The following is a 14,067-nucleotide window of genomic DNA, read 5'->3' as shown; positions in this document are numbered from 1 at the left end:
CTGAGAGAGATTCCTGCCTGCAGCCTTGGAGAAGCCGCTGCCAGTCTGGGTAGACAAGACTGAGCTAGATGGACCAAGGGTCTGACTCAGTATATGGCAGCTTCCTATGTTCCTAATCTCTTACTGTGCTCACACATGTAGTCTCCCATCCAAACGCAAGCCAGGGCAGACCCTGCTTAACAAAGCTGGCCATTCGTGCTTGCTACCACAAGACCAGCTCTTGAAATGCTTTTAAGCAGAGATACCAGGAATGGAACCTGGAACCTCCTGGCTACGTCACCAGTTGTATTGTATCATACTGTATCGTATCGTATCGTATCGTACTGAGCTACGGACACTTCTTCCAGGGGACAGGAGGCGATGCAGCACAGCCATCTGCTTTCACACCAGCCGAGTTTCGGTGACACACAAAAACCGGTTTATTTAACAAAAATATGATGACACCAACATAATAATAAAGTTAAGCCTTTAGGAAAAGCACGAAGCGAGGGCTAAAGTCCTTGGCGAGGCGGTCCTCCCGCCACTAGGAGACCAGGACCCCCGCAGAGCTGGCTTTGGCGCCCGTCCCCTCCGCGCTCTCCTTGGCAGGGCCCTTCTCGTCCTCGCCCATCAGGCGGATGTTGTGCTTTTCCCGGAACTCATTCAGCTCCCGGCCTTTCGTCTGCAGCTGCTGGCCCAGCGTCTCGATGATCTTGTTGATCTGCAGGGTGCAGACGGGGAAGCGGGGTTAGGGTTAGGGTGAGCCGGGGAGGGGTCAAGATCCAGCGCTATTGCCTCGCAACTCAAAGGGAGAGTGCAGAAACGCTGCAGGGAGGCAAATGGGCTCAGAGGTGAGCTCAGCTCTGCTTCTGCTTCCCTGCCACCTGCAAACCCTGCCTTGTCAGCTCCACTGGGCTTATGGGAGGGTTGTGCATATTATTGTCGATGCACCTCTTGTCGGGGGGAAATTGCTCAAAGCAGTTCACACGGAAAGAGAATCATCACATGGTCCCCCGTCCCCAAAGGGCTCCCAATCTAAATTCAATCTAAAAAGAAACACAAGGGTGATCCCGACCCCACTGTGCTGGGTTTTTACAGCATGAATTGCTCTCTCCCTGCTATTCGCAACCCTGGTTGCCTAGGGCGACTCAGAATCACGGCCAGGCAACTAGGTTCTTGTAAAGCCGGGGGGGAAGTTGGCTTCCTTTTTCGAGCGGGCCTTTAGGGTGCCTGAAGTAACTAACGTCGAGCAGGTAACTAATGTCAGAGCAGGCAGTCGAGTCGCAAGCTGAGAAGCAAAGGAGGTGGCCCGTGGCTAGCAGAAGCATTACCTGTTCTTTGTTGTTTTCCAAGGCTGGGAGAACCTCTTTCACGGTCCGCTCGACCAACACGCCTCCCACCATGCGGTAGCACTTCCTGGTAGGGTCCACTTCTCGGAGTGTTTCAATAACCAGCCTGGAGTGGGGAGGGAAAAGAAGTCAGCTCTGGGCACTGCATACCGGCCCCCCGGCCTTACAAGGAAGAGCACTGCTTCCTATCAACCACCAGGCCTCTTTACAAGACTGCAAGGAGAACAGGGAGAGGGGAAAAGACCAAGGAGTTCTAGGCAAAGACATAAGAACAGTGGCCAACACGACAGGCAGCCCTCTGTCAATGTTGGGGACCTATCGGGACGACTGCACCACTTGAAAAGCAGCCTCGATGGCACAGCGTGATGGGACGGCTGTGGAATGTCCGAAAGCCACTTCCGGACAGCCACGCAGTGCTTCTTCCACGGTTTCCAACAGAAGCAGCACTGCAAAAAAAAGCAGCTTTAAGTCATTCCACAGCACCCCAATGTGATAGGCTGGTGCAGCAACTGGTGCAGCAACTCCGGCAGGTCCCTGACACTGACAGAGGGCTGCCCAACAGGTTGGCCAGTAGGAACACTTCCCATGCCCAGTGCTTACTTATGTTCATTCAACTCCATCTCGAGCTCAGCTGCCTTGGAGGCCAGGCCTCTCTGCTCCTGACGCAGGCGATTAAATCCAGCCACCACCTAGAGGGGAGAAAAAAACAGATCACTGGGTCAAAATCCTCCAGTTTCAACCAAGTCTAAGCACACAAGTCGGGGGTTCCCAAACAGGGGTCCCCAGATGCCTCCGGCCATTGTGGCTGGGGATGACGGGAGTTGGAGTCCCAGGACATCTGAAGACTCCAACTTGAGAACCTCCAATATAAGCAGTCGTAAGTAGCAAGGCACCCATTACATATAACTAACAGATGCAAAGAGCTACTTATGTATACGCAGCTATCTATAAATACGGCCACTCAATAAAGCTCCTGGCTTAAACGTCAGCAGAAGCCCCTCTCAGACATTAGGTTGTACGAGTGTATAGATGTCTGTACACACGTCCATGTTTTTGTGTTCCTCTTAAAAGCGAACCTGGAAACAGGACCTTCAAATGGAGACTGCCTTATCCTGAGTCAGAGACCATTGGTCCATCTGCCTCAGTCTTGTGCACACGGACTGGCAACATCTCTTCAAGGTTTCATGCAGGAGTCTCGCCCAGCCCTCCCTGGAGATGCTGCCAGGGATTGAACCCGAGACCTCCTCCATGCAAAACAGATGCTCCACCACTGATCTATGGCCCTACCCTCATCCATTAATTCCTGCAGGAGTCGTCTACTGATCATCATTTACCATAGGAACTCAGGAAGCCGCCTTATACCGAGACAGACCATTGGCCCGTCAAACACGAAACGAAACTGTCTACACTGACTGGCAGCAGCTCCAAGGTTCCAGGCAGGTGCCCTCCCAGCCCTACTTGGAGATGCTGCCATGGATTGAATCTGGGACCTTCTGCATGCAAAGCAGATGCTCTGCCAAGAAGCGACATCTCCAGCCCCTAAGGCAGGGCTGCAGAATCTTGGCCCTATTCAGTTGTTATAAAATCGAGTCCTTCTGTGAAAGCAAACCAAGCCTTCCAGGTCTAAATCTGTAGCTTGGATTCATTCCTGGCTTGCCAGAGAGCCCTTCAAACCTATTTGTGTGGCCTCTGGCCTTTCAGGGTTTTGAAGTTGTCGGGGTTTCCCCCCCAAATGCTTTCAATGGTTTGATGGTTTTCAAGTGTTTATTTGGTTTTGCATGGACTGTTTGGAAGGGATCGAGCAGCAGGTTTGGTTTTGTCCCAGAGCCTTTTGGACGGGGCAGGATAACAACGTGATAAGCAAATACATAAATAAAGGGGATACTGCCCAGGAGGGCACTTGGGACCTTCTGCAGACAGGCAAGCAGGCAGGTGCTCTTCCCAGAGTGGCCCCGTTATCCCCAGAGGGGAAGCTCTCACGGTGCTGCTCACACATGGAGCCTCCCATCCAAGTGCAAACCAGGGCAGGCCCTGCTTAGCAGAGGAGAACAAGTCGTGCTCGCTCGCTGCCACAAGGCCAGCTCTCCTCCCCAATAGCACCATCGCCTATGAATAACTCTACCCTTCACGACCGGGTATGGAACTCCAAGTCTAAGGAGCTGCGCTCTGCACGCGCCCAGGGGCGCTCCCGCACCCCTGGCTCCGCGCATGCGCAGGGACGCTCCTGCTCCTCCCTCCCGCCCCCGCTTCCTCCTCACCTGCTCGGCCGTCAGGGCCTTGGCAGCCGCGCCTCCGCCGCCCGCAGAGCCGCTCTTGGCCTTGCCGTTCTCCGCCATCTTCGCTCCTCGGGAAACGGCGAACAGCAGCACACAACTTCCGGTGGCGGCGGTCATGACCCGGCCTCTCCAGACCGGAAACGCCCGCCCTTACGCTTTCCAGCAGCCCACTTCCGGCGTGCCCTCTTTTCAGCGGAATCTAGCCTTTTCCTAGCTCTAATGCTTCCAAGGCGCGGCGTCTGTCCGCCATGTTTAGAATGGGCAGCGCTGTCCCTGAGGCGCCATCTTTGTTAGGGGGCGGATCGACTTCCGGGCTGCCCTTTTGAACCTGATCCTCGTGGGAGAGCTTCTCTTTTTTGGCTCATGTAAACACGGGGGAGAAAGAGGGGGGGAGAACTGCGGGGTGTGGGGAGTTGTGGTCGGGAGCGGGGAGATGGGATGAGAGAAGCTGGGTGATTGGTCTGGGTTGGGAAACTTGAAGTGGAAACTTGAAGTGGGGTCTGGGAGGGTAGAGGGGGTGATATTGAAGGCAAACCCCACGGCTCGGCTGCTGTTAGGGGAGGAGAGGGTGCAAGAATCCCCAAATAATGAGGACGGAGATGAAGCCTTATTCTGTGGGTGCAGGAGGAGATAATTGAGCCGGCATTGTCCTCTGGAACCCCTTGCCACTGGGTGGAGCATGGGCAATAGTCAGTGTTGGCAGCGTATGATGGTAAAGCCTAACTGGCATCTGCTCTGAGGCATTTAATGGTACCCTGATGCATAGATATGTAGCAGGAGAAGTTTCTCCTGCCACTTTTCTCCAGGGCTTCTCAGGCGTGGAGGCCTTCTAAGGTCGTGAAGGAGGATCCTGAAAAAGGAATGCAGAAGGCCCCAGGTTCCCACCCTGGCAGCCAGAGGCATAGCTGGGGCAGAGGGGGGCCCTCTGTGGTGGCTCCTCGGAGTGAGGGAGATACTGAAGAAATCGGGAGGGGTGCAGCTAGGGGGCCCTCAGGAGCTGGGGGGGACTCGGGTTCTTTGAACCCATCCACTAAATTATAGCGACACCTCTGCTGGCAGCATCTCCAGACAGGGCTGGGAGAGACTCCTGCCTTCAACCTTGGAGAAGCCGCTGCCATTCTGGGTAGACAATACTGAGCTAGATGGACCCATGGTCTGACTCTGTAGATGGCAGCTTCCGATGTTCCCAAGTTTTTAAAGTGCCACTTTTTAAAAGCAATGACAGCCCTCTGGCTTGAGTCTCTGCGCTCTGGTTTTAAGACTGCCTGAGAATCAGAAATCTGCTAATTTGGATAACCACTTGCTGCTAACCAGGACCTCTGGCCATCTTCCCCCCATCCCTGGCTGGTCTACCTGCCCATCATCTTCCAAGGTCTCTCTTGACCTCAAAATGCTTGGCCCAGAAAACAAAGAGCGGCTTCTCCCTTCATCTCTTCTAGGCTGAGAACAGTGCTCCAGAAACCTTTGCAGATTTTCCCCCAGGCTGCAAAACAGTCTCCAGGGATCAGAAGCCAAACGCTCAGCCATAGGTAAGTCACTGTGTGTAAGAGGCAGATAGCGGCAGGACTCGTACCTTGGGCAGATCAGGATCTCTTTTATCCTCACAACACCCCTGCAAGGTAGCTTCGATGGAGACGATGGCCCAAAATCACCCAGTGGGCTTTGTGACCAAGATGAGATACGGACCTCTCACTGGAGATGGCACCATAGCTCAGACGTAGAACATCTGCATTGCCTGCAGAAGGTCCCAGGTTCCCTCCCTGGCAGCATCTCCAAGATCAGGCTGAGAGAAACTCCTGCCTGAAACCTTGGAGAACTGCTGCCAGTCTGTGTAGACAATCCTGAGTTGCATGGAGCAAGGGTGTGACTCAGTAGGCAGCTTCATATGTTCATCAGGTGCATCCATAGCTCAGTGGAAGCGCATCTGCTTTGCATGCAGAAGGTGCCAAATTCCCTCCCTGGCAGCATCTCCAAGATAGAGCTGAGAGAGATTCCTGCCTGAAACCGTGGAGAAGCCGCTGCCAGTCTGGGTTGACAGTGCTGAGCTACCTGGACCAATGGCCTGACTCTGTAGAAGGCAGCTGCCTAGGTTTCCATACCTGAGAACATGCCCAACGGGCAGAAACTGGCTGGCAACTTAAAATGCAATAAGAAACTAAGACACCACCGGATTCATCCATGTTCCAGTGTGACGTCCCTTGTGATTTGCTTGTGAGGAATGGGGATCTCTCCTTCCCGCTTCCTTGCAGATTCAGAGCTATGTCGGCAGGCGCCCTGACGCCTCTCATCGCCGTCTGCCAGGTGACCAGCACCCCCGACAAAGAGCACAACTTCGCCTGCTGTTCGCAACTTGTCCGGCAGGCTGCCCAGAGAGGCGCCTGCGTCGTCTTCCTCCCAGAGGCCTTTGACTTCATTGGCAGCAGCGTCGAGGAGACCCTGAGCCTGGCTGAGCCCTTGGAAGGGGATCACGTCCAGCGTTACGTCAGCCTGGCCAGGTAGGGCTCGCTGCCAGCCCTGGTCCACTGTCCCCGGTGGGCAAGGCAGAAGAGCTCATCAGAGAGTGGAGGGGTTCCCAGGAGGTCATCTAGTCCAACCCCTGCCCCCCCCCCCAGGGCAGCATCCCTAACAGAGGGTCACCCAGTCGTTTTCTGAAACCTCATGTGACATACAGCCCTCCACCAAATCCCGGCTCTAAAATTCTGTTATTCCACTGGCCCTCTCCACCCCCAGCACAGCACAGCCCTAGTGGCTGTTACTGGTGTCTCTCTTATATTTCTTTTTTCAGTTTGTGAGCCCTTTGGGGACAGGAAGCCATCTTATTTGTTTGTTTGTTCATTCATTCATGTTATTTATTTATTATTTCTCTATGTAAACCGCTTTGGAAACCTTCCAAGTCAGCTCAGCATTGTCTACACTGACTGGCAGCAGCTCTCCAAGGCTTTCGGCAGGAGTTTCCCCCAAGCCCTACCTGGAGAGGCTGCCAGGGAGTGAACCTTCTGCCTGCAAAGTAGTTGTCCTGCCCCTGAGCTGGCTATTCCGCTCCTAAGCAGCATATCTCCCAGCAGAGAGTGACCCATCCAAATGCACACCAAGGTGAATCTTGCTTAGCCAAGGGGACCATACATGCTTGCTGCCACAAGGCCGGCTCTCCACGCCATCTTGTGGTAACAAGCATGAATTGTTCCCTTTGCTAAGCAGAGTCCACCTTGGTTTGCATATGGATGGGTGACAACATGTAAGTGTGATATCCCCTGCCAGGGATGGGGCCATAGATCAGTATCTGCTTTGCCTGCAGAAGGTCCCAGGTTCAATCCCTGGCAGCATCTCCAGGTAGGGCTGGGGAAAAACTCCTGCGTGGTAGTCTTTTAGCTGCTCCCAGTCAGTGCAGACAATCCTGAGTGTGATGGACCAAGGGTCGGACTCAGTATGCAGCAGTTTCCGATGTTCCTCCCCTGAGTTTCCAACCTCCTTTGGCAGGGAATGTGGGGTCTGGCTGTCGCTCGGAGGCTTCCACGAGAGGGGAAAGGACTGGGAGAGCACGCGGCGGATCTATAACTGCCACCTCCTCCTGGATCCCAAAGGTGAGAACGTTTTCCTAGTGCGGCAGCCTCATCTCACCCACCCCCCTTGCCAACTGGCCAAGCTTCCTTAAACAGAAGGCAATAAAACCACAAATGTGTTTCCGTGTAAGCAAACGTGAAGTCGTGGGCATTCAGGAAATGGATTGCGGTGGGGATGATGGGGGTTGTAGTCCAAGAACAGCTGGGGGGGTGGCCCTTAGGTTGGTTATCCCTGAAATAGTCCCTCTCCTCCTTTCCTCATAGTATCCGTATACTTTTAACACAGCAGTGCCCCCCTTTTGGATCTAAAGACACACGGGTCTTGGGTAGGGTATGACTTTAAGACAGCCCTCCAGTTGGACTGCAGTCCCCATCATCCCCTGCTGCAGTGGCTCATGCTCAACTGCATGAACACCATGTGCATGACGTGCAACAGCGTGAACGCCAGGGCGGCCCAACTCTGGCCCTCTGGCAGGTTGGACTACAACTCCCATCATCCTTGACCAGGCCTGCTCAACTTCGGCCCCCCCAGCTGTTTTTGGACTACAACTCCCATCTCCCCCAGCCTCAGTGGCCAGTCACCAGGGAACATGGGAGTTGTAGGCCAACACCTGCAGGAGGGCCGAAGTTGAGCAGCCCTGGTCAAGGATGATGGGAGTTGTAGTCCAACCTGTCAGAGGGCAGAGTTGGGCCGCCCTGCTGTCCACTTTAAAGCTGCCCCAACGTACCCAACGGCCCTTCTCGCCTCGGCGTGGCTGGTTTCAGGAGCCCTGGTGGCCGCCTACCGGAAGACCCACCTCTTTGACGTGGAGCTGGAGGGCCGCGTGTCCTTGAGGGAGAGCGCCTTCACCAACCCGGGGCCCCAGATCGTGCCGCCGGTCGACACCCCGGCCGGAAAGGTACGTCCACGCGGGGGCTTGGTGGGGAGGGAGAAGCCGCCGGCCCAAGCCCTTTGGCTGGGTGGATCTGTCCATTGAGACAGATCAGTTGAGAATTGCCCCTGAATTGCCCCAGCTCTCAGTTGAGAATTGCCCCGGAATTGCCCCAGCTCTCAGTTGAGAATTGCCCCGGAATTGCCCCAGCTCTCAGTTGAGAATTGCCCCGGAATTGCCCCAGCTCTCAGTTGAGAATTGCCCCGGAATTGCCCCAGCTCTCAGTTGAGAATTGCCCCGGAATTGCCCCAGCTCTCAGTTGAGAATTGCCCCTGAATTGCCCCGGATGGCCGTCTTTATCCAGACCCCTCAGACCGTGAGGGGGAAACTGCAGCCATTTGGGCACAGAGGAAATGGATCCAGGCAGGCCTCTCTCGGCATAAGGCGGCTTCCTCGTCATTGCCCCAAATCCCCGGGAGAATGTGTACCCCGAGATGGTACCCCGGGCGAAAATCATCTCCGGGCCCGGCTCACGGGCGATCAGGGCAGGGCTGGCTGTCCTTTCAAGCAGGCAGCCCCGGGTCTCCTTTTCCTCCAAGGGGGCTCTCCCCCCTCCCACGCCACTCACGGGTCGCTGCCGCCTCTGACCCCTCCTCTTCTGCGCCCGTCCAGGTTGGCCTCGCCGTCTGCTATGACCTCCGCTTCCCGGAAATCTCCCTCGCCCTGGCCCGGGACGGGGCGGAGATCCTCACCTACCCGTCAGCCTTCACAACCACCACCGGCGCCGCCCACTGGGAGGTAAGTGGCTCCCCTGTCGCGGGAGGTCAGCGCAAGGGTGGGCACGGCTCGCCCCTTCCACAGGAGCCTTGTCGACTCTGCAGCTGGGCTCAATTCCTCGAGCGACCCATTTGCTCTGCAGGATGACACAGGAAGCTGCCTTCGACTGAGTCGGGCCCTTGATCTGTCTCGCTCAGTCTTGTCTACACTGACTGGCAGCAGCTTCTCCAGGGTCACAGGCACAGGTCTCTCCCAGCCCTACACAGAGATGCTGCCAGGGAGGGAACCGGGGACCTTCTGCGGGCAAAGCCGATGCTGTTATCAACGAGCTACGACCCCATCCAGCAGGGATTCCAACTGGCAACCGTCTGCTTGTTCCTACCGGGATGCTAATTTGGGGAGGAAAGCTTTCCTTGTGCTAATAAGCACGACGGCCTCCTTTGCTAAGCAGAGCCTGCCTTGGTTTGCATTTGGAGGGAGGACTACAGGCGAGTGCTGTAAGATATTCCCCTTGGGGGCTGGGGCCATGTAGTCCGTGGAAGCGCACCTGCTTGCATGTAGGAGACCTGAGGGTCACTCCCTGGCAGCATCCCCTGTACCTTTGGAGAGCTGCTGCCGGCCTGTGTAGGCAATACTGAGCTCGACTGACCGACGAGCTGACTCAGAAGGTGGCCGCTTCTGATGCTCCTGTGTCAAAAAGCTTTGGGGGCAGAGAGCATCTGCTTGCACACAGAAGGCCACAGGTTCCCTCCCTGGCAGCATCTCCAGGTAGGGCTGGGAGAGATGCCTGCCTGGAATCTTGGGAGAAGCTGCTGCCAGTCTGGGTAGACAACGCTGCGCTAGCTCACCAAGGGTCTGGACTCCGCACAAAGCAGCTCCCCACATTCCTAATTTTAAAAACCAACGGAAACCGGCAGGGGGAGCCTGACTCCTCGTCCCCCTTCTCCCTCAGGTCCTGCTGCGGGCCCGTGCCATTGAGACCCAGTGCTACGTGGTTGCCGCCGCCCAGACGGGCCAGCACCACGACCGCCGGACCTCCTACGGCCACGCCCTGGTGGTCGACCCCTGGGGCAGCGTCGTCGCCCAGTGCCAGGAGGGGCCGGGCCTCTGCCTTGCCCAGATCGACCTCGCCTACCTGCGCCGCATCCGGGAGGAGATGCCCGTCTTTCGCCATCGCCGGCCTGACCTCTATGGGCAAGTGGCCGCCTTGAGGGACTTGCCGCCGGTCTGACCTGAGTGCCAGGTGCACAGGGTGCTCTCGGCAGCAGCCGGGCTGGCTTCTGCATCGAGAACACCCACCCCACTGGGCCGCACCAAGAGAATCAGCCTCTCCCCTGCACCGTTCCGGCGGGATCCAACAGGACACGTGATTTTGGGTATGGGGGGGCCTCCTTTTGGGATGGGTGGGAGGCATTCCCAAGCCTCCTCCACGAGCTTGGCCTCGTGACTTCTCTCCTTGCAGCAAAAGGGCTCCCCCACCCAGGGCTGCACAACTTTGGCCCTCCAGGGATTTTAGGACTACAACTCCCATCATCCCCTGCCACAGCAGCTAATAGCAAGGGATGGTGTGAGTTGAGTCCAGTATCATCAGGAGGGCCAACGTCATGCGATATGTTGCCGGACAAAATACAAAGTGCTGGTTATTACCTTCAAAGCCCTGAACGGCTTGGGTCCGAGATATCTTAGAGAGCGCCTTCTTTTACATGATCCCCACCGCACGTTAAGGTCATCTGGGGAGGTCCGTCTCCAGTTACCACCGGTGCGTCTGGTGGCGACTCAGAGGCGGGCCTTCTCTGTGGCTGCTCCTGGGCTGGGGAATACACTCCCTGCAGAAATCTGTAATCTTAATTCTTTGCTGTCCTTCAAGAGAGCCCTTAAAACATATCTGTTTGGCCTGGCCTTTCAGGGTTTCTAATTTAGTTTTAACTGTTTTAATCTTAACCTGGTTCTCAGGGTTTTAATGGTTTTGATAGTTTAATTGTTTTTAAAGATGTTTTTAAATTTGATTATATTTTTATTTCTATTTTAATTGTTTTTAATGATTTCTGTTTTTTAATTGTAAACCGCCCTGAGCCAGCTTGGAAGAGCAGTATAAAAATCGAATAAATAAATAAATAAATAAATAAAAATAAATAAAATGCTGACCGGCCTTAGGCTTCCTCCTTCCCCCAAAGATTGATGAAACAGGCACCCTCCTTGATTTTCGGAATAAGATTGACACTTCCTGGGATATTTTTTTGGAGGTTTGAATCTGGAATAGCCCTTCCCTTGAAATAGACATTTTTGTTCAAACGGGGGCCACCTTGTCGGTCTGTGGCCTCTTGGGCTACGAAAAGATGGCGCCTTTCCCTACTCTCGGTTCTCCTGAGCTGTAACTGGATGTGTTTATCCTGCTGCCATCTTAGTGGCTTTATGAAAGGAATATACTCATTTTTCAATGGATCTTGTTAGATTGTGATACATAGATCCTAGTCTGCTTAGTTTTGTGCCTTACTCCCATATCCCCAAAGGCCATTGTGGCTGGGATGATGGGAACTGTAGTCCAACACCACCCTCCATCGGCAAAGAAGAACGGAACAGAGTCTTACGACACCCACGGCCTCACCTTGATGGGAATATGCGTTTTCGTGGGCAAAAAGCCACCGTGCCAGATACGTGAGGTCATCGGTGGAAAGCTCAGCTCTCTACTGGGCGCCTGGTCCTAGTGCCTGAAAGCCGTAGGTCCAGCGTTCCTTGCCAGAGGAACTCCCAGATATTGCCGACTACAACTCCCATCACCCCCAGCTGCAATGGCCTTTGGCTGGTGAATAATGGGAGCGGTAGTCCCCAACCAAACGCCGCCAGACCTCTCAATACATCCCGTACGTCTTCCGGGCAATTGTTTTTGGGGTGTGCTTACGGTGACCAGAAGAACTACCCTTGTGGGAAAGAAAAACCAGAGACCACCTCTCTGGAGTCCCAGCAACTTCGCAAGGGTCCTAGGAAGGATGGACCGAGACAGGGGCATGCAGGTGAGCAACACACAGACCCGGCAGCACGGATAAAAGGCAGAAGATTTTCTTTGTTTTAATTACTGTTTGGAGGAAAACAAAAGCTACACTGGGATATGACCAGTTATACTGGAAGTTCCTTTCTTTTAAAAAATACAGAAGTCAACAATTTTTTTTTTACACAAATCTGTGCCAGGGTTGCCTGGAAATAACAGAGAGAGAGAGAGAGTGTGTGTGTATGTGTATGTGTGTGTGCACGAGGTGGGGGCGGGGGAGAGGAGAAAAGGGGTGGGGGCTGCATCCTTTAGCCGAAATGCCCCCCTGGCGTAGGAAAGACAGACACTTGCACATGGAATGGCGCATTCCAGCCGGACCGGGCGGTGGCCACCTGGGCGCTATCGGCTTGCTGCAGAACAGAGTGGTTTCAGCACTCCCCGGACCGTACCAATTTCAGGCTGCAGAGGGGGTGGTTGCATCTTGGGGTTCCTGCCACGCCCAACAGAACAGCCTGCAACACAGAAGGCTAGGCTAAAAGGGCTCTCCTTTTAACTTCGGCTTAATTAAAAAAAAAAAAAAAGCGAGTCAGAAGTGAACTTTAAGAGTTCATAGCAAACCAGATAGAGAGAAGGGGGGGGGAGGCAGGACCATAAAATAAACACACAGATAAAGTATTAAGAGCTACCAGCATCGCCAGCTTTCGACAGGCCAATGCTTTTGTGGGAAGAGCAAGGACTTGACTAAATCCCCCCGCAAGCTGAAATGGTACGATCCGACAGGGTGGGGGAAATACCACTGGGTTCCAGGGTCCAGGCAAGACCGTTGCGGCCACCCCCCCATTGTTTAAATGAGATCAGAAATGGAAACCAGCACAATACGTGTCAAGCAACCAACCCCCAAAAATAAAATTCAGAAGCAAAACCAACACTTCTTCCTTTTTTTCCTTTCTTCTTTTAAACAAAAATCCCTTAAGCCAGGGGTTCTCAAAGTGGGGATTCCGGTTGCTGTTGGACGACAACTCCCATCACCCCCTGCCACGATGGCCATTGCGGGGGGGATGATGGGAGTTGCAGTCCAACCCACACCTGCCTTCAGACGGCCCATGTGGAGTCTTGAAGAGGATTTTCCTTCTCCTAAAAGTAGTCACAATTAGGAGCATTTTCCACGAATGGGCCCCAGAGTCGGACCGAAATGTACATCACGGCTGGGCAAAAGACAAATTCTACCTTTATTGGCACAAAACCCTCTGATTATTATTTGGGAAAGGGATGGGGGAGTGAAGGACAACCCCGCCACGCTGCAGTGTTACCAAAACGTAACAGTACCTCTTAGTTGCATCCTGGCCCCCAAATTTGCAGTGGGACGCAGTGGCTCTCCTAACACCCCACGGCTTTCCACACCCAGGCGCTTGGCTTTCCTCCAGGTCTGTTCATCCCAGGCGAGGGGTGCCCACCTCGAAGCTCCAAAAACTTCCCTTTTGAAAATAAGGAGAACCAGAGGCAACGGCCAAGGTGCTCAGCACCACCGGCAGCTGGGAGCCAGGACAGGAAGGAGCCCCATCCTGCTAGGGGGGGTACTCAGTGCTATATATTGGTTTTGCTATGTCCAAGGCTTCAGCATTCCTTCCTTTCATATCTCCTTGATATGCAGATACCCAAACCAGACACCACCACTGGGTAATCTTTGGGTAGCCCAAGAGATTTTGCTTCCAAAGAAAGCTCCGGGAATCGAGAAAAGCAGAAAACCCACTACAGGCGAGGAGGCACTGCTCCGAAAAAGGGGAAAGCCCGTTCAAGCAGCAACCTATAGTTAGGGATCAGAAATGAATGGGAGCATCAAAGAATCCAGACCTTTGACTGCAATGTGTGCACACTCCATGTGTGCAGCTGACAAGATGGACACAGACACATCGCATATTGGCAAGAGCGCTGATCGGTTTTCATCACTGTTCATTGTGCGTGTTCTCAAGGGACTCTATCGTTTTAGCTGCACACCCTGAATAGGAACACACTGAAATGAGACAGCTGGATTCCTTGGTGTCCCAGTTCGCCCAGCGGGTCACAAACCTGGGTCCCCGATGATGATGATGGACTACAACTCCCATCGCCCCATGGCAGCGGATGATGGGAGCCCTAGTCCAGCACAACCTGGGGCCCCAGGTTTGAGAGCCGCAGTCCTAGTAGCTGGCCAGGATTTCTAACCACGCGTGGGTGCCTGAACAGATGGTTTCGGAGCGGTGTGGCTTATCGCTTTCAGCCTCTCTTCAC

The 14,067-nt window shown here is 54.3% G+C and overlaps 2 protein-coding genes across 2 annotated transcripts; one reads left to right on the top strand and one right to left on the bottom strand.

Moving 5' to 3' along the window:
• Positions 1 to 395: 395 nt before the first annotated feature.
• On the bottom strand, positions 396 to 3,742 carry PFDN2 (prefoldin subunit 2). The gene is made up of 4 exons (XM_053278868.1): positions 3,587 to 3,742; positions 1,929 to 2,017; positions 1,311 to 1,434; positions 396 to 700 (listed from the first exon to the last, which is right to left on the bottom strand). Exons 1-4 carry the CDS (start codon positions 3,719 to 3,721, stop codon positions 524 to 526), a joined length of 525 nt encoding a protein of 174 aa, XP_053134843.1. The 5' UTR covers positions 3,722 to 3,742; the 3' UTR covers positions 396 to 523.
• A 16-nt stretch (positions 3,743 to 3,758) lies between these two features.
• NIT1 (nitrilase 1) lies at positions 3,759 to 12,725 on the top strand. Its single transcript, XM_053278808.1, has 7 exons — positions 3,759 to 3,969; positions 5,044 to 5,133; positions 5,854 to 6,099; positions 7,082 to 7,185; positions 7,930 to 8,063; positions 8,709 to 8,834; positions 9,766 to 12,725. Coding segments are annotated over exons 1-7 (981 nt in total). The 5' UTR covers positions 3,759 to 3,967; the 3' UTR covers positions 10,045 to 12,725.
• The last annotated feature ends 1,342 nt before the right edge of the window (positions 12,726 to 14,067 follow it).

Source organism: Hemicordylus capensis, chromosome 14 (genome assembly GCF_027244095.1).
Source record: "Hemicordylus capensis ecotype Gifberg chromosome 14, rHemCap1.1.pri, whole genome shotgun sequence".
NCBI classification, from domain to species: Eukaryota; Metazoa; Chordata; class Lepidosauria; order Squamata; family Cordylidae; genus Hemicordylus; species Hemicordylus capensis.
This window is presented reverse-complemented; position numbering and strand designations above follow the sequence as displayed.